The sequence below is a fragment of the Bos mutus genome, chromosome 19 (genome assembly GCF_027580195.1).
Source record: "Bos mutus isolate GX-2022 chromosome 19, NWIPB_WYAK_1.1, whole genome shotgun sequence".
In the NCBI taxonomy this organism is placed as follows: domain Eukaryota; kingdom Metazoa; phylum Chordata; class Mammalia; order Artiodactyla; family Bovidae; genus Bos; species Bos mutus.
The window spans coordinates 10,777,641-10,796,398 of NC_091635.1; the positions used below are offsets into that span (position 1 = coordinate 10,777,641).

General features: G+C 55.3%; 2 protein-coding genes across 4 annotated transcripts; one reads left to right on the forward strand and one right to left on the reverse strand.

The window, feature by feature from the left end:
* The first annotated feature begins 737 nt into the window (after positions 1 to 737).
* Positions 738 to 17,009, forward strand: GAA (alpha glucosidase). 3 transcript variants are annotated; one of them, XM_005889519.3, is made up of 20 exons: positions 738 to 860; positions 3,620 to 4,141; positions 5,352 to 5,497; positions 6,438 to 6,603; positions 6,686 to 6,782; positions 7,262 to 7,381; positions 7,455 to 7,573; positions 7,658 to 7,789; positions 9,045 to 9,155; positions 9,628 to 9,741; positions 9,839 to 9,923; positions 10,358 to 10,475; positions 10,853 to 10,986; positions 12,125 to 12,276; positions 12,430 to 12,578; positions 13,770 to 13,911; positions 14,307 to 14,450; positions 14,912 to 15,076; positions 15,356 to 15,508; positions 15,909 to 17,009. In XM_005889519.3, exons 2-20 carry the CDS (start codon positions 3,635 to 3,637, stop codon positions 15,966 to 15,968), a joined length of 2,814 nt encoding a protein of 937 aa, XP_005889581.2. In that variant the 5' UTR covers positions 738 to 860; positions 3,620 to 3,634; the 3' UTR covers positions 15,969 to 17,009. The 3 variants fall into 3 exon arrangements, with proteins under 3 accessions (XP_005889581.2, XP_070245328.1, XP_070245326.1); XM_070389227.1 differs by lacking the exon at positions 738 to 860 and adding an exon at positions 888 to 1,097; XM_070389225.1 differs by lacking the exon at positions 738 to 860 and adding an exon at positions 1,196 to 1,641.
* On the reverse strand, positions 8,453 to 8,796 carry LOC102273004 (ATP synthase membrane subunit K, mitochondrial). Its single transcript, XM_005889518.2, has one exon. The coding sequence runs from the start codon at positions 8,740 to 8,742 to the stop codon at positions 8,566 to 8,568; it is 177 nt and encodes a 58-aa protein (XP_005889580.1). The 5' UTR covers positions 8,743 to 8,796; the 3' UTR covers positions 8,453 to 8,565.
* Positions 17,010 to 18,758: the final 1,749 nt, after the last annotated feature.

The following is an 18,758-nucleotide window of genomic DNA, read 5'->3' on the forward strand; positions in this document are numbered from 1 at the left end:
ATCCTCTGGAGAAGGAAAAGGCTACCCATTCCAGTATTCTAGCCTGGAGAATTCCATGAACTGTATAGTCCATGGGGTTGCAAAGAGTGGGACATGACTGAGCGACTTTCACTTTCACTTCAGGTGGTACTAGCGGTAAAGAACTTGCCTGCCAATGCAGATGGAAGAGATGCAGGTTTGATATCTGGGTCAGGAAGATGCCCTAGAACAGGGCGTGGAAACCCACTCCAGTATTCTTGCCTGGAGAATCCCAGGGACAAAAGAGCCCAGTGGTCTCGGGCCATGGGGTTGCAAGGAATCAGACACCACTGAAGCAACTTAGCTCATGGTTGCTTTACAATGTTGTGTTAGCTTCTTGCAGTACAAGCTTGCTCCTCCTAACAGCTTTTTCTCACTGTACGAAAAGTACCGTGTCATTGAACATTTTCATGACAGTCGGTTTTATGGGTTATGACATTTTCCTTTCAGAAGAAGTTTAAGTTGCTTCCACATTTTCGGCCTCTGGGTGATAAACTCGCACAGTCAGGCCTCTGGAGTGGCCTGGTGGGCTCTAGAACGCGGAGAGCTCGCTCACTCGGGGGCGTCGCACCCTCCCCGGATCGCAAAAGGTGAGGCCAGACCTCTCCCCAGAGCCCTCTCTCCTGCAGTGTGCATGGCCACTGGGCCCCTCCCACTTTCCAGGGGCGCCGAGGCCAACAGGGCGAGGATGCCCCTGCACGCCCCACGACCAGAGGGCGCACGACCGGGGATGAGCACTCATCAAGGGCGCCTGCGCAAGGAACTGTCACGTGACTCGCCGCCACTGCGCCGCGGGCGGTGGATCCCGAGGTGGCCGCTGCGGCTGGCGCGCGTGCGCGGAGGTGAGCCGGCCCGACAGCTGGATTGGGGCTGCGGGTGGTCTCAGCGAGTGGCGGGGCCGGGGCGGTCCGCGGCAACCCCACAGACTGGTGGCTTGGCGGATCCAGCAAGTCTTCAAGCCCGAGAAGGGAGGGGTCGATCGATAGAAGGGTTGGTTGTCAGTGCTTTCCTTTTGGAGAAGTTGAGGTCATCGTGCCAGGGCCGCGCGCCAGCGGTCAGCAGTGACGACAGTGATCTCGGTAACATGGGGACCCCGGAAGCTCCACGGTACCCACTCACTGCCCCCGAGCTGGGCGAGGAAGGCTGTCCTTGCCCACGTTCACAGGGAGGAAGCTGAGGCACGGGAGGTTTAAAATCCTTCAGCTGCCTCTGCCGGTGGTGGAGCTGGGCTCTGAACCAAGCTTGTCCGTACCACCACTGTGGCCTGGGGAGCAATGGTTCAAAGTCATAGCCCAGAAAACGAGGCGACAGTCCCTCCGGGGCGCCACTTAACCTACTGACCGTCAGTCCTTCCCCATTTTTCTCTCTAAATTGTCGAGCACCATGAGTGTGGCCCTTCCCCATTGTAGGATCTCTTCCCTCTTCTAGGCTGTCTTCCCTGTCTGTAAAATGGAAACAGGGAAGGGATGGGGTGCTGCCCTGACTGTGCCACTGGCCACCTCTTCAACTTCTGAAGCCTGGGTGGGAAGGGCCAAGACCTTCCACTCTGAATTCCCCAAGTTTCTGAATAATCACCATCACAGATGTGTCTGGCAGAGTCAAGTGGAGCTGGTACACTGTGTGGTATAAAAAATTTATATTTATCCCGTCTTTGTCTCCAGTTCCTGACACACAACTCCTAAAAACCCTAGAATCTTGGTGGTGATAAGAATGTCTGTTTCATGCTAATGAGATGACTGGGGGCTTGTAAACAGCTTCAGAATGGGAGCTAGTCCCCAGAAGGACCAAGGCAGGATTCCAGGGTGGGAACTTTCACCTGGCCTCAGGAGGCTGGTGATTAAGTTAATTACCAGTGGTCAGTGATCTCATCGTTTCGTGCCTACATAATAAAACCCTAAACTAGTTGGGGTTTAGAGAACTTCCAAGCTGGTGAACACATTTTGTTGCTCAGAGGGTGGCCAGCCCAGAGAGGGCATAGAAGCTGAGCACCCCTTCTCCATACCGCCCTCTGGGTATTCCTAGGTTGTATCTTTTATAATAAACAAGTACTTTCCTGAGTTCTGTGAGTTGTTCTGAGTTGTTCTAGCCAGGTATGGAACCTGAGGTGAGGGGTGTTGTGTGAACCCTGGAAATTGATAGCCACGTGGTCAGAAGTGACAGTCTGGAACTTGCAGTTAGCGTCTGAGGTGGGGGAAGTTCATGGGACTGAGCCCTCAACCTGTAGGGTCTTTGCTAATCCAGTAGTTCTTGTCAGAATTGAATTGACTTGAGTGTGACAAAGCCCCACACTTTTGGTGTCGAAAGTGTTTGCTCTTACACCTAACATACTGGTGAAGTATGGTGGCCAGAATGTTCCAGGTGACTGACTGGTCTGTGTTTGGGACAGGCTCAGACTCTCAATGACGCAGGTGCACTTCTACGGTGGGTGACTTCTTCCCACCCCCACCAGTATCTGCATGTTTCCAGAGGCCGTGAGAAAGCAGCTTACAGACCTCCTGCCACAAGGAGCTTTGCTGACAGAGGTTCAGCTCCTGTGCCCTGAAATCATCACTGCTATCTTCTGCAAGGGGCCACCTCCTGGCCCTTAACACTAGGGCAGGCTTCTTCTGGGAGACCTGGACCCCTCTAAGGACCAGCTTTGGCTTGAGGACTCCCAGCACCATGGCCTTGCCCAACCTTCTTTAACCTGCATAACAGTCTGGGGCTCTGGGAGCCACCACTCTCCTGTGGGGTCAAAAGGGTGGGTACATGTGGGTGGTACATGTGGCAGCCTCTCTGCCAACCTCCCCATTTTGTCTCAAGCAGATAAAAAGGATTCTCTGAGTAAAATCCTTGCATATTTAGTCCCATATCCATGGCTACTGATCCTCAGAGGAGCTGGACAAACAATGTTCCTTACATAAAGATAAGCAAGATGCAGGTGATAACAGTCTTAGCACCAGAGTCACCAGAGCGAGGCTCCAGTGCAGTGGCTATGGCAGAGACCCACAACCAGACCCCACATGGGCAGGTTTCTCGCACACCTGACAGCAGGGGCTCCTCTTGCCAAGTCCTGGGGGCCAGGCCTCTCTCCTGTGCTTGGCCGTCCCTGAGTGTTGCCCTGGGTTGTGGTGCCCAAGACCCCTCAGAGACTGTATCCACATCCAGGTCAGCAGAGAGGGACAGAGAGAGGGCGCACTTCCGCCCCATTGGCCAAGACCTAATCACCTCAGCCACAATCCTCATACAAGAGTGGGACTTACTCCATCTACTGTGGGAACTTGTTCCGCTTGATCTGTCACGTGGGTCTTTGTTAAGTCATTTTGTTATTTCGTCTTTGTTAATCATTAAGTCATTTGGACAGACATTCTAGATGCATTAATTTGTGACATATTAGAAGACTTCACAATGCGCAGAATTCTGCAACTCCCTGTTTGGGACTTTTCTCTCCTTTCCCTTTTTCCTCCCTGCCCCAGGTCTGCCCTCACTCACTTCTGCCCTGGGCGCTGTTGGGCCAGCCCCAAGTTCAAGTCTGGAAGCTGCTTTGAGAGTCCCCTGAGGTCCTGGGCATTCCCTCCTGTTGTCCTGTTGAGCCTGGTTGTTCTGTCTGCCTACTTCCTAGATCCACTGTCCACCCATGATGAGGTGGCCACCATGTTCCCGCCCCCTGCTGGGGGTCTGCACCCTCCTCTCCTTGGCGCTCCTGGGGCACATCCTGCTTCATGACTTGGAGGTGGTCCCCCGAGAACTACGAGGCTTCTCCCAAGACGAGATTCACCAAGCTTGCCAGCCAGGAGCCAGCAGCCCAGAATGCCGTGGCAGCCCCAGGGCAGCACCTACACAGTGCGACCTGCCCCCCAACAGCCGCTTCGACTGCGCCCCAGACAAGGGCATCACCCCGCAGCAGTGTGAGGCCCGTGGCTGCTGCTACATGCCTGCAGAGTGGCCTCCGGATGCCCAGATGGGGCAGCCCTGGTGCTTCTTCCCTCCCAGCTACCCCAGTTACAGGCTGGAGAACCTGACCACCACTGAGACAGGGTACACAGCCACCCTGACCCGTGCCGTCCCGACCTTCTTCCCCAAGGACATCATGACCTTGAGGCTGGACATGTTGATGGAGACCGAGAGCCGACTCCACTTCACGGTGGGCAGGATGGGGGCCAGGGGCTGGGCAGGGGCAGAGAGAGTGTGTGGACAGTGGATGAAGATGGATTCTGCTGTGCTTAGTGGCTCAGTCACATCCAACTCTTTGAGACCCTATGGACTGTAGCCCGCCAGGCTCGTCTGTCCATGGGGATTCTCCAGGCAAGAATACTTGAGTGGGTTGCCATGCACTCCTCCAGGGGATCTTCCAACCCAGGGACTGAAGCCAGGTTTCCTGCATTGCAGGTGGATTCTTTACCATCTGAGCCACCAGGGAAGCCTGAAGACGGACTCTATGGGGTGTTTATTTATGCATAGATGTGTACTGTACCCTCACCCAGAGTCTGGGTGTGAGCAGACCTGGCATCTACATTCAGGGGATAGTGGGTCACTAAGACAGTGACTGGGAGGCTCTAGGAGTGTTCTAGAGGGGAGGGCTTAAAGTGAGGTGGTGACAGGTTAGGTTCCCCCCCAGGAAGTGACGTCCCAGCTGGGACCTAAAGCAGGAGGCAGGAAGGGGGACATTCCAGGCAGTGGGAGGTGGGATCCCAGCCACTGAGGGCAGGGCCTCTTGTTCGATTTATTCCCAGCCGCTGGGACAGTGTCTGGCATATAGCAGGCGCTTGGTAAAAACTTGTCAACTGAATGAATGTCCAGACACAAAGGTGAGAGAGCCTGCAGCACGCAGTTCAGTAATACCCAGTTATTTTAACAAAGTAATTAACAACAGCCGTGAATTATTGAGCGATGACTGTGTACCCAGACAATGGTTGGGTGATCTAATAAGGTTTTCTCATTCACCCTGTGACTAGGAATGCCAGGCCAAAAACCGTTGCCAGATTCGGGAAATAAAAATACAATTTTGAATTTCAGATAACTAAGGAATTAGTCTTTTTTTTTTTTTTTTTATAGCATAAGTAAGTCCCATAGAATATCTGGGACATATTAATACTAAAAACAATTGTGTGTCAGAAACCCAGATTTCCTGGTGTTCTGTATTTTACCTGGCAGCCCACAGGAGGTGCTCTCCTGGCTCTATAGGAAACTGAGGTTCAGGGATGTGGACTAGTCTGTCCACACCTCCAGGCTCTGTGCAGCCGCCCTGGGACTTGAACTGACTCCTCCCTCCTCTGGAGGGTGAAGGATGGAGTAGACAGCTGTTAGGGGCGGCCAGCCACCAAGGGCCTCATGACACTATTCTTGTCCTCTAGATCAAAGATCCTGCCAACAGACGCTATGAAGTGCCCTTGGAGACCCCGCGTGTCTATAGCCAGGCGCCGTTCACACTCTACAGCGTGGAGTTCTTGGAGGAGCCCTTTGGGGTGGTCGTGCGGCGGAAGCTGGACGGACGGGTGCTGTGAGTGCCTAGCCTCTGTGCCCCCCACCCCAATCTGGGTGGGAGGGTCGGGGAGCTGGAGAGCATTGTCCCTGACCCTGTTGTGGTCCACCCTCCTGCTCTGGCCTCCTTGCTGTTCGTGGCCCCCGGGAGCCCTGGTGCTCACTGTTCCCTGCACCCAAGCCTTCAAAGGCCCCTTCTCAAAGGCCCCCCACTCACACTGTCCACCCCAGGGAGGCCCATTGGGAGTGATTTTCCCCGGGGGACACTTGGCAACAGCTGGAGACATTGTCACCACCAAGGCGGGGAAGCAGGGATTCCATCCAGTTCCCCACGGCACCAGGACGGCCCAGAACACAGAGGGATTGGCCCAAACGTCAGCAGTGCCTCGGCTGAGAAACCCTGTCCAGTCTAAAGGAGCAGCCCCACTCCAGGCAATACCCCCTACTCTGCTTTATTATTTATTTGTTTAGCACATAGTACATATCAATATGGGCTTCCCTAGTAGCTCAGCCAGTAAAGAATCTGCCTGCAATGTGGGAAACCTGGGTTTGATCCCTGGGTCGGGAAAATCCCCTGGAGGAGGACATGGCAACCCACTCCAGTATCCTTGCCTGGAAAATCCCCATGGACAGAGGAGCCTGGCGGGCTACAGTCCACGGGGTCACAGAGTCAGACACAACTGAGTGACTGAGGACAGCACACAGCACATATCATTTTACCAGACACTGCGGTTATTAACTTGTCTCATCCTTTCTCTTGACCCTGTGGAACCTCGGAGTGCCCTAACTGCCTCTGGCTGGGCAGCTCCATGAAGTCTGGGAAGTTTGGCCCTCCTGGGGAGGTGGTACTCAGAGCCACAACTCCCAGGACTGGAAGGGTTTTGGGCAGCAGCCGCTTGTGGTCAGGGCTCACGGAGCTGTCAGCTTCTCATGTGAGGGCACCTGGACTCTTCTGGCAGGCTGAACACCACGGTGGCCCCCCTGTTCTTTGCGGACCAGTTTCTGCAGCTGTCCACCTCCCTGCCATCCCAGCACATCACAGGCCTTGCTGAACACCTTGGGTCCCTGATGCTCAGCACCAACTGGACCAAGATCACCCTCTGGAACCGGGACATCGCCCCTGAGGTAAAAGGGTGGCAGAAGGGGGTCTGGGATCAGAGGGGCCTCATGGGCCAGGACGTAAAGTGGGGTGTCTGCCATGTCCCAGCCCAACGTGAACCTGTATGGATCTCACCCTTTCTACCTGGTCCTGGAGGATGGCGGGTTGGCTCACGGGGTCTTCCTGCTGAACAGCAATGCCATGGGTAAGCACGGGGCACTGGGGCCCTCCACATCTTCTGGCCAGTTCTGCTTCTAAGCCCCCAGCCAGGGTTTCCCTGGTGCAGCTACACCCCCTCCTACCTTGAGGGCGCTGGGGCTCTCTGTACCTGCCTGACAGGCTGCAGTCTCAGAGGAGAGGGCAGAGGATTGGGCCTTGTACATTCTCCGAGAAATGAGCAGTGGGCCATGGCCTCTGCCAGCTCTATCCTTCGGTGCCCCTAAGGTGAGACCTCTGATGTGAGGAGGGGGACTAAGGCCAAAAAGGGGGGCCTCAGGCTGCTCAGGACCTTCCTGTCCTGCTCCAAGTCTCTCAGTGAGCTGGGCTCAGAGTGACTGTCCTGGGTCCCCCGGCTCCCTGCGGGAGGACCTGTCCAGCAGGTGTTTGGCCCATTGGTGCAGCGCTGAAGGCCCTGGGGAAGGGGGGTGAGTATTTGTCCCTGAGCCCCAAGGCTGCTTCCTCCAGATGTGGTCCTGCAGCCCAGCCCAGCCCTCAGCTGGAGGTCGACAGGCGGGATCCTGGACGTGTACATCTTCCTGGGCCCGGAGCCCAAGAGCGTGGTGCAGCAGTACCTGGACGTCGTGGGTAGGCCTCGCCCCAGCCCCGGCTGCTCCCTCCCCAGCCCCTCCTGCCCACTCACGGTCACCTTGGCCCCCAGGCTACCCGTTCATGCCGCCGTATTGGGGCCTGGGCTTCCACCTGTGCCGCTGGGGCTACTCCACCTCTGCCATCACCCGCCAGGTCGTGGAGAACATGACCAGGGCCTACTTCCCCCTGGTGAGTGCTGGGGAGGGGCCTGGGGCCCGTTGGGGGGCGGGGGTGGAGAGCCTGGGCCCCGACCGCCCTGTGCCGTGGCCGCAGGACGTCCAGTGGAATGACCTCGACTACATGGATGCCAGACGGGACTTCACTTTCAACAAGGACCACTTCGGGGACTTCCCGGCCATGGTGCAGGAGCTCCACCGGGGCGGTCGGCGGTACATCATGATTGTGGTGAGTGCCCCTTGTGTCCTGTGCCACGCGGAGCGGGCTCTTTTGGAAGCCAAGGGTCTGAGTGTCCGGTGGCGCCAACTCAGTGGTATCGTTGACCTGCCGTGGGCATGGAGGACGTTTCTGAGGGTCTTTGGTATTGAGGGAATGTCAGATTTATAGGCTTGGCCTTTGCCACCCAGTGATGTCCCTGGAAATGTCTTTGCTTAGGATCCTTGCAGCTGTAAGTTGCTTGAACCTCTGAAAGCAAGTGGTGAGGGCATTCCTCGGCTGACACCGCTCAGCTGTGGGCAGGCCAGGTGGAGCTGTATGCCGGAGCAGCTGCAACGCTCCATGAGACCCCTGCTTTTCTTTCCAGTGGTCAGCTCTGCCTTGTGGGGAGCAAGGCAGGCTCTGAGTGGTTCAGCACGAAGATGCACTTCCCTAGGCCAGTCCCCACAGCCAGAGGGGTGCGGTTCGGGCTGGTATAGCTTGTGAGGGGGTGGTGCCCAGAGGAGGAGGTGGGGATGGGGAGACAACCAAGTGGTCGCCATTGTGGATGCCCTTCAGAAGAGGAAATCCATTTGGAATTGGACTGATGGTCATTTCCATCCTCAAGGCCCCTCTGAAGGGAACAGTGTCCAGGCCACTCACTCAGAGTAAGGAGGGCAGGTGCAGACCTTTTTTTTTTTTTTTTCCAGGTTCATAATTTATTGTACAAATTGAGTATCACATGATGAGTTGACATTAGCTTCTTCAGGCATGGGAACTTAACAGATAATGTACAGTTCAGAATCTGTTTATGTTGCTTTCACTGCTGGAGTTTTTTTAGACCTTAACTTGAAGTATAAGACTATCAAAGCAATACTTCCGTATGTGGCCAGCACACAATTCATTCTCCCTGTGAGAGTGTAAGAGTTGAAATATTTTTTGATACCAGTGAAATGGAACTGGGCATCAGCTTCTGGACCTGCCATGATTTCAATCTTTCAAGGGGTTCAAACTCCCAGACCATTTATTTTTATTTCTAAATGAAATAAATGGTCACTGTAGAGCATTTGTGAAATTCTGGGCCCTTCAAGCAAAAGTAACTTGCATCCAGGCGCTCCCTGTTTGGCCAGCCGGGGCGGGTCACGTGTGCACCTCCACGCACAGCGTGTTGACTTGCGTGAAGCCGCATCCATTTCTGCCTTGCTAACATTTAGGGACAGCATTTTCCCAGCGATGGGGCCAAGGTTTCAGGCATTTCCTTCTCATCCTGACTGGTTTCTCTCTCCAGGATCCTGCCATCAGCAGCTCAGGCCCTGCTGGGACCTACCGACCCTACGACGAGGGTCTGAGGCGGGGGGTCTTCATCACCAATGAGACTGGGCAGCCACTGATTGGGCAGGTACAGTGGGGCCTGGGGGGCAAGGGGGAGAAAGAGTGGTCTCCAGCCAGTGGTACTGAAGGCGGGGTTCACAGCTGGGGGTTATAGTGGCTTCTGACAAGGCAGGGCACCTAGAATCCTTGTGTCAGGGGCCCTTGTTTGCAGGCAGTTCAGACACAAGCTCCAAAGCTCCTCAGAGAGACCTCAGAGTCCTCTACGTGCTCTGGGTCCCCAGGGGCTTCCTGGGGCGGAGTGGTGGGGGGTGCAGGGGTGCATCCAGAAGAGTCCCTGCTTCTTCCCGAGGGCAAGCCCAGGACCAGGAGGAAGGCCCCCAGGAGTGTGGCTTCCGGGGCCTTTCCCCATGCTCCTCCCCCTTGCAGTTCACCCACACCCAGGGGAGATGAGTGAGGCTGCAGCCCTTCCCGCAGCTGGTTTGCCCAGGGCCTCTGTGCAGGCTCCAGTGGCCTCGTCTGCCCTCTGACCTCTTGTCCAGGTGTGGCCCGGACTTACCGCCTTCCCCGACTTCACCAACCCCGAAGCTCTTGACTGGTGGCAGGACATGGTGACCGAGTTCCATGCCCAAGTGCCCTTCGATGGCATGTGGATCGTGAGTGTGGCCCTGCCCCTGGGTGTCCTGTGGCCTTGGGGACCAGCCCCACACCCTGCACCACGTAGGATGTCCACCCCCTGGTCCTTTCTCGCAGGATATGAACGAGCCATCCAATTTCGTGAGGGGCTCAGTGGATGGCTGCCCGGACAACAGCCTGGAGAACCCGCCCTACCTGCCAGGTGAGCTGTCCCCCGATCCCTGCCTGCCTCCCCAGCACTAGTCAGCTGGGGATTTAATAGCTCAAATCAAGGGATTTCCCTTCTCTGGTTTGGGAGGCTTGAAGCCCTGGTTTCTGAGAAGCTGATGGATAGCAGGAGCCTGGGACATGGGAGGGAAGCCTCAGGAGTGAGGTTCGTGTGGGGAGACCCCAGCCATGTGATGCTGACCGGGCATGTGCTGCTGAGGCGAGACCCTTCAGAGGGGGTGCTCCAGGCGCAGCTGGTTCAGGAACAGGCAGAGGTGAACTCTAGGTCTGCAGAGGTCAGGCTGTGGCACCACCTTGTCCTGTCCTTGGAGAAGTGGAGACTGTACCCAGGTTCCAAGGGGCTCCAGGATGTGGGGGGCACCAGCCTGCTGGGCAGAGGCTCCAAGGAAACAGCCCCCTCTTCTCCAGGGGTGGTTGGCGGGACCCTCCAGGCAGCCACCATCTGTGCCTCCAGCCACCAGTTCCTGTCCACGCATTATGACCTGCACAACCTGTATGGCCTGACTGAAGCCTTAGCCTCCCACAGGTGAGGGGCCAGGGTTGGGGAAGGAGAGAAGGAAGCCCAGCTTCCCCCCAGGGCCCCTGCCAACCCCATTCTAACCCCTCTTGCCCTCCAGCTCCATGCCTGGTGCCTCAGAGGAAGGGCATGGTGACAAGACAGGGAGCCAGGGCTGGTCAGGACCTCTGGCTTCCTTGAGCTTCAAGGGATGTTTGTCCAGCCTGGGACACATGCATTTTGAGGGTAGTTGGGTGGCAGGGCTGACTGCCTGGCAGACACGGGCGGAGGCCTCAGCTATCCGGCTCCTTGATCCCAGCCTGCCCTCCCTGCTGCACTGCCCTGCACTCTTGCCAGCAGTGATGGGGTTCCCAGTGACCCCGCTCAGCACAGCTCTCTCCACCCAGGGCCCTGGTGAAGGCTCGAGGGATGCGTCCCTTCGTGATCTCTCGCTCAACCTTTGCTGGCCACGGCCGATACTCCGGCCACTGGACAGGGGATGTGTGGAGCAACTGGGAGCAGCTTTCCTACTCCGTGCCAGGTGCGCACACCTGTCAGGAGGTGGGGCAAGGAGGAGAGGGTGGGCCCCCTCCAGGGGAGTTTGTCCAGAGCCAGGTCCTCAGAGAGATGCTGCTGCGATGGGGTGGGGCCTGCCGCCAAGTCCTGTGAGAGGGCTCACCCTTCCAAGTCAGGTACCTGTGCGAGTGGGCTCACCTGTGGTGCCCCTCTTTACAGCATCCCATCTTGGATTCATGCTTTGTTAGAACATCCCTTCTGATGACCACATTCTGAGTTGTGTGAAAACTGCATCTGAGCTCAGTCCAAAGGGCGCCCCCACCCCTGTTGTCTCAGTGCCTGGCTCCACCTTGCAAAGAGAATTTTGATTCTTGTTCCAAGAGCTCTGATGCTGCAGACGTATTAGGCCCAGGGATGGCTCAGGAGCCCTGGGGAGAGGGTAGAGGTGACCCCCTGAAGTCACAGCTGAAGAGAGCCTCTGCCAAACCCTCCAGCCTGGAAGTGCTTTCCTAGTTACAGGCTTGCTTCCGCGTGTGATGCGTATGTGACGTCCTGTATATGACGTCCTGCCAAGCTGAGTCCATTCTTCCTTCACAAAGCCGCTGCTGGCTCTGCCCACGGGTGCTGACTGGCTCTGAATTTTACCCTGGGGCCAACGTGGGGGTCAGGCCTGAATCCTCTTTAACTTTTGCCATTGAAATTGTGTCTTGGTGTAGGTCTGTTTGAGTTCATCTTGTTTGGGACCCTCTGGGTTTCCTGTATCTGATTCCTTCTTCTGATAGGGAAACGAGTCATGGTGGATCAGTGCCCACCCTGATGTCCTCTACCTGATTATGTCTGCAGTGACCCTATTTCCAAATGTGGTCACATTTCCAGCAACTGGGGGTTAGGACTAGAACTTAACCTTTGTGGGGAGGGGAGGGGATTCAATTCATCCCTGGCCAATCCAGTTTGCCCTGCACACTCTAGGTGTTAAGGAGCAGATACAGCTGGTTGTTCTGCTGAAATCATAAGTGCAGGATGCACTAGCCATCGGGTGGGGGCTGGGTGGGAGGGTCTTTGGGAGAGATCCTCCTCCCTCGCCAGTTCAACAGACATGTCTGTCAGGCTCCTGGACTGGTCAGGCTGTGGCATCTGCAGACCTGTCTGACTCTGCCCTCCAGAAATCCTGCTTTTCAATCTGCTGGGGGTGCCCCTGGTAGGGGCTGACATCTGTGGCTTCCTGGGCAACACCTCAGAGGAGCTGTGTGTGCGTTGGACCCAGCTGGGGGCCTTCTACCCCTTCATGCGGAACCACAATGCCCTGAACAGCCAGGTAGGGCGGGGACGGCAGGGGAGGCTGTGCCCTGGGGAACGCTGCTTTCTGTGCCAGCCCTGGCTGGCCCCGAACTGCCAGGTCTCCTGGGGTGAAGGGACTGGGCACTGCCACCCCAGATCCCAGGTGCTTCCGCCACTCCCTCCACCGCAGCCGCAGGAACCGTACAGGTTCAGCGAGACGGCGCAGCAAGCCATGAGGAAGGCCTTCACCCTGCGCTACGTGCTACTGCCCTATCTCTACACACTGTTCCACGGGGCCCACGTCAGAGGCGAGACAGTGGCCCGGCCCCTTTTCCTGGAGTGAGTACCTGGGTTGGGAGCAATGGCCTCAGGCCCACTGACCCCAGGGCAGCCACCCTTCTGCGTTGGGTGTTCCAGGCACCAAAAGGAAGGAGGCGTGGCAAAATCTGGGCCCTCCCCACTGAGGTACCCCCTGCACCCCCAGTCTCCACCCACTGGATTCCATTTCAGGGCTGGGAGCCCTCGATAACAGAACGTCCCATGGTGAACACTGAGTACAGACCAGGCCTCCCAGATGGCAAAACAAGTTGTAAGTCTACTATGATTGAATCTGTTTGGGGCTTAAGATAATAAGACCACCAAAGAAATCCAATAGCTATCCCCCAGATAGGACTCGATATACCTGAGAAATTACTATCCTGTAAAATGGCTCCTCGAATCAGAGGGTTAAAGGATTTTTCAGTAGTGTGGTAATTAGTCAGCTATTTGCAAAAATCTATTTTCCTCTCATCTCATACAAACTTAAATTCCAGGTGAATTAAGTGTCAAAAATTAAACTGTAGAAAAAGCCCCAGGAAAACAGAAGTCCATGTTTCCCTCTGCTCTGGCAGGAGAGGACTTTCTAAGCATCAAAAGCAAAAAGCAAAGGAAGGAGGTTTAACTTAGAGGGAAAAAAAAAAAATAATATTTCTTTGAACATAAACAGAAAAATAAACACCAAACTGCTCTAAACATAGATTGTCAAGGCAAATGAACAGCAGAAAACCCTTGTGGCTCAGTTGAATCTGCCTGCAATGCAGCAGACCAGGGTTCGATCCCTGGGTTGGGAAGATCCCCTGGAGAAGGGAAAGGCTACCCACTCCAGTATTCCAGCGTGGAGAATTTCATGGACTGTATAGTCCATGGGGTCGCAAAGAGTTGGACATGACTGAGTGACTTTCACTTGTCAATAAAATGACACTCTCCCTAATGTACAGAAATTCAGACCAAGTGTAAGACTAACATCAAGAACCAAATAAAACACATGGGCAAAAGCACAGTTTGCAAGTAGGAAATGTAAACAGGTCACGCCCGGATAACCAGGCAAGGAGAGGTTATTCTTGGCTCCTGCCTTGACTTCAGTTAGCCAGAACCAGCCCTGCCACGTGTAGCCCAGGCCCTTCAGCTCCCTTCCAAACCTCCCCATGGGCCTCCTGAGCCCACTGACCTCAGAGGCTGCCAGACCGCCCTGCCAGTTTTTCCTGTTTGAAGGTTCCCCGAGGACCCCAGCACCTGGACTGTGGACCGCCAGCTCCTGTGGGGGGAGGCTCTGCTCATCACCCCGGTGCTCGAGGCTGAGAAGGTTGAAGTCACTGGCTACTTCCCCCAGGGCACGTGGTACGACCTGCAGACGGTGAGTCCTGGGGCCCTGAAGCCTGGGAGGATGGGGGAGATGGTGGAGGGGTCCTCCCTCTGGCACTGTTGGTATGGAGGGGTCCTTGCTACATGAGGCCCTCACCTGGAGCTGCTCCACTAGCATCATCTTGTACAATCCTTGCAGGACCCATTTTTTAGATGGGGAAACTGAGGCTGGATAGGTGACTTGCCACCAAGCTGAGCCAGGACTCCAGTTCTCCTGCTTCCACACTCCTGCCCCTTCTCCCATCCTCTGAGCAGCCCCACCGGAGCCCTGGCTCCAGCCTCTCTTGCTCTGTCCCCACTGTGGGACTGTCTCCGATCTTGCCTCCCAACAACAGCACAGGGTCTTGGCACTGCTCAGGACCCTTTGTGACATGACATCCCCTCCAGGTACCAATGGAGGCCTTTGGCAGCCTCCCACCTCCTGCACCCCTCATGTCTGTCATCCACAGCAAGGGGCAGTGGGTGACGCTGTCCGCCCCGCTGGACACCATCAACGTCCACCTCCGGGCCGGGCACATCATCCCTATGCAGGTATCTGGACCGGGCCCCTGAGCCCATTCATCCAGCCCTGGGGCTGCTGGGCCCCAACATGCCTCTGTCCAGCTGGAGGTCCGCCCCCAGGGAGAGATGCTTCTTCTGGGGGTGAGGATGACCTGGACTGGGGAAGGACACATCCCTGCACTGACTTGGACTGGGGAAGGACACATCCCTGCACTGACTTGCTCCCAGGCCAGGCAGAGGGGAGGGCCTCCTAGAGATTCATTGGCCCTTCTCAGAAAACAGTCAGTCTGCAAACCTCCATGGGCCTTGTGTCCTCTGAGGTGTCCCCCTGGGTCAGTGGTCTCCATGGGCCTCCAGGCTACTTGGCCATAGACTGTCCTGCAGATCTTGCTTTCTTCCACTACGGCACTGTCCTAGCCTTGCATTGCTCATACCTGGGTTTGGAGGCCTCCACCTGGCTTGGGACAGTGATGTGGGCCACCCTCTCCCAGGGCCCTGCCCTCACGACCACAGAGTCCCGCAAGCAGCCCATGGCCCTGGCTGTGGCCCTGACAGCCAGTGGGGAGGCCCAAGGGGAGCTGTTCTGGGACGACGGGGAGAGCCTGGGAGTGCTGGATGGTGGGGACTACACACAGCTCATCTTTCTGGCCAAGAACGTGAGTCACATCCGCCCAGGCTGGGGGCCAACTTGGGGTGACTATCCTGACTCGGTGAGGGTAGCTGGGCCTGGGGTCCTGGGATAGCCACCTCTCCGGGTCAACCAGACTGAAGGGGAGAAGAGCCCATGGGCCAAGTCCCTCGACCAGAGTTCCCTGCACTGTGCCAGCATCCCAGGGGTTGCAGGGGGTGTGCTGCCCAGAGACCCTGGCCGAGTGGGGCTTGCTGCTCCAGACCATCTGCTCACACCTCCTGTCCTATCTCTCTGCTCCGGCCAGAACACCTTTGTAAACAAGCTGGTGCACGTGAGCAGTGAGGGGGCCAGCCTGCAGCTGAGGAATGTGACCGTCCTGGGGGTGGCCACAGCCCCCCAGCAGGTCCTCTGCAACAGCGTTCCTGTCTCCAACTTCACCTTCAGCCCTGACACAGAGGCAAGAGAGCCCACAATTGGGCCCAGAGGGCCTATCCCTGAGGGTGGGTGAGGGGGTGGGAAATACCAGCTGAGCTGGCATCATGGGACTCCCTGTCCGGCATGGAGAGGACACTTGAGTGTTACAAGGGGCAGAAAGGAAGCTGAACTTCAGGGAGTGGGAAGTTTAGTCCCTTACACTTCACATCTTTCCTCTGCCCGTGTCCACGCTGTCAGCCCCTGGTTAAAGGGCAGCTCGTTTCCAAAGCAGATTGAGGCGGCCACTGCCAAGAGTGCTGGGAGGGAACACAGCGAGACTCCCAGGGCTGGGCCAGGCCCCACGTCCACTGCCCAGCCACACTGCAGGCTCCCGTCTGCCTCACTTCAGTTGCCAACCCAGTTTTCCTATTTCTTGTCCCCAGACTCTGGCCATCCCTGTCTCGCTGACCATGGGAGAGCAGTTTGTCATCAGCTGGTCTTAACCCGGGGCCCAACGGTGTGCTGCTCCTTCACAGACCTCCCAGTGGCCCAGCACTTGCCCCCTGTCGGCGGTGTAGGGGCCTTGGGTCAGAAGTGCTTACCCTGAGTCACATGGCACTGACGTCCTTGAACACCCAGATCTGCTTGCAAGTCTGTCTCCCGGGCTCTGGGCCAGCAGCTCGGCTGAGTCATCTGCCCAGATGCCAGTCAGATCAATGCCCTGAGCGGTGCCCTGTCCTGGAAATGTTTACTGGAAGCTTTGCTCCTCTGTAGCCTGTCACTGCAATGTGTGCACAGCCAGCCACCACTGCCTGCCTATGACGCAGAGGTGGTGCCTGGACAGGGTGGTACCTGCATTGCAAGGCCCCCCACCTCGGGAGGCTCTGCTGCTGGGACCCGATGACAGCACAGAACTGGGGGCTGCTGCAGACTGCTTTCTGGGCTGCTGCCCCCAACTCAGCAGAGTTCATAGGACTCAGGGAACCCTCAATCTGAAGTGCAGTTATTTTCAATAAAAGGATGCACCTGAAGGTCTTGATGCAGGAGGACTCCATCCTTGATGGGCCCTGGACATTTCTGGGCAGTGTGCGCGCTTCACTGTGTACTCAGAGCAGCACCCTCACAGCCCATCGCCTCACACCCCAGTATCCACTCTCAGGTGACTGGAGAACAGCCAGCCAGGCCTGGTGTTGATCACCTGGTGGGAGATGCGCGCCCGCCCCAACCCTGCCCAAGGGCTCTGTGGACTAAAGCTGCTACACCCACACCCGTTCCCAGACAACCACTGGTCTGCTTTTGGTCACTATAAATCAGTTTACATTTTTTGGAATTTTCTATAAATGGAATCATACAGCTTTTTTATTTGGGGGGGGGCTAATATTAATCTAACTGCTCTGAGATTCATCCGTGTTGTATGTGTGCTTTTTCATTGCCAAATAGTTCTCTGTGGTATGGAGGTGCCACATGGTTTATCAGATCTTAATAGCGTTAAGAGTGTTTTCAGCCTTTTACTGTTAGGAATAAAGATGTGGTCAGCAGTCGTGGACCAGTGTGAATGGACATGTTTTCATTTCTCTTGAGTACACACCAAGCATGATAGGGTCAGATCATATGGAGGGCGTGTGTGTATGATTGAACTGTTTTCCAAAGTGGGTGACCCGCTCTGTGCTCCTACCAGCTTTGCTGTGGTTTGGTCTAGTCTCTTCAATTTCAGTCATTCCAGCGACAGTGGATCTCATGGGTCCGATTTGTGTTCCTAATGACTGAAGATGGTGAGCACCTTTTCTTGGACTTATGTAACTCATCAATTTTCTTTGGTGAAGTGTCTGTTCAGGTATTTTGCCTATTTTTTTACTTGGATTTGTTCCCCCTGAGTTATAAAATAGTTTTTCCATTGCTACTGACAAATTACCACAATCTTCCGTGGCTTAAAACTACAGATTTATTCTATCACAGTCCTGTAGGTCAGAAGTCTGACTTGGTCTCACCGGGCTAACATCAGGTGTTAGCAGGGCCACTGCTTCCTCTCCGGAATCCAGTCTCCTGAGCATACAGGTCTGAGGTGCGCTGTCACCTACGCATCCTCCTGAGCTTCTAGGGGCTACTCCAGATCATAGCTCGGGGCACCAAATCCAGCGACGGTGAGCTGAATCCTCACCACTGAGACTCTCTTCCGCCTCTTGCATTACACCACTCTCTGACCCATGGTAGCCCTTCATCTCAAAACCTTTAACTTATTCTCACCTGCAAAGCCCCTCTGGCCATTTAATGTGGGATAGTCACAGGTTCCAGGGATTAAGATGTGGGCATTTGGAGGTGGGGTGGATGGGTTTCTCTGACTTCTCAGAGTGAGAGCATGGGCTGTAGTAGTTGCAGCTCCTGGGCTCTAGAGCACAGGCTTAAGTTTGCTCTGAGCCATGTGGGATCCTCCCGGATCAGGGATCAAACCCCGGTTTTCTGCATTAGTATGCAGATTCTTTACCACTGAGCCATCAGGGAAACCCTCAGGTGGATTTAAGAGACTTCTTATCTAGGACGTATTCTTGCCCACAGCACTGACAGACAGTAATTCCTTGTTTATTTTCACTATTGTCTGAGATCCTAAGAAAAAAATGGAAGTTGATAGACAGTTAGTAGCCCTCATACTTAGCCCTCAGTTCTGAGTTTGTCATGTTAGAACCCAATTTCAGGTGGCGCTAGTGATAAAGAACCTGCCTGCCAATGCAGGAGACTCAAGAGTCACGGGTTCAATCCTTGGGTCAGGAAGAGCCCCTGGAGAAGGAAATGGCAATCAACTCCAGCATTTTTGCCTGGAAAATTCCATGGACAGAGGAGCCTGGCAGGCTACAGTCCATGGGGTCACAAAAAGTTGGACACGACTAAGCAACTGAGCACACATCTGGGGGGACAATCATTCTACCTACACACAAAATTCTTCGTATTTTCCAGTTTGTCTTTTGTCGAGTACATGCTTTACAAGTATTTTCCCTCTTGCTCATGCCCTTTTTAAGTATAATTTAGAGGAAGTGTTAGATTCCCCACCTGATTTTTGATACAGTTCACATACCACACAATTTACCACTTTAAAATGTACAATTCTGTACCTTCTAGTATATTCATAGAGTCGTGCAACCATACTTCTAGTTCCAGAACATTTCCATCACCCTCAAAGAAGCCCTGTACCCTTTAGCAGTCACTCCCTCTCAGCCCCCAGAAAACCGGTTATCCGCTGTCTCTATGGATTTACCAATTGAGGACATTTAATAGAAACAGAAGCACTTGTGTGGCTCTTT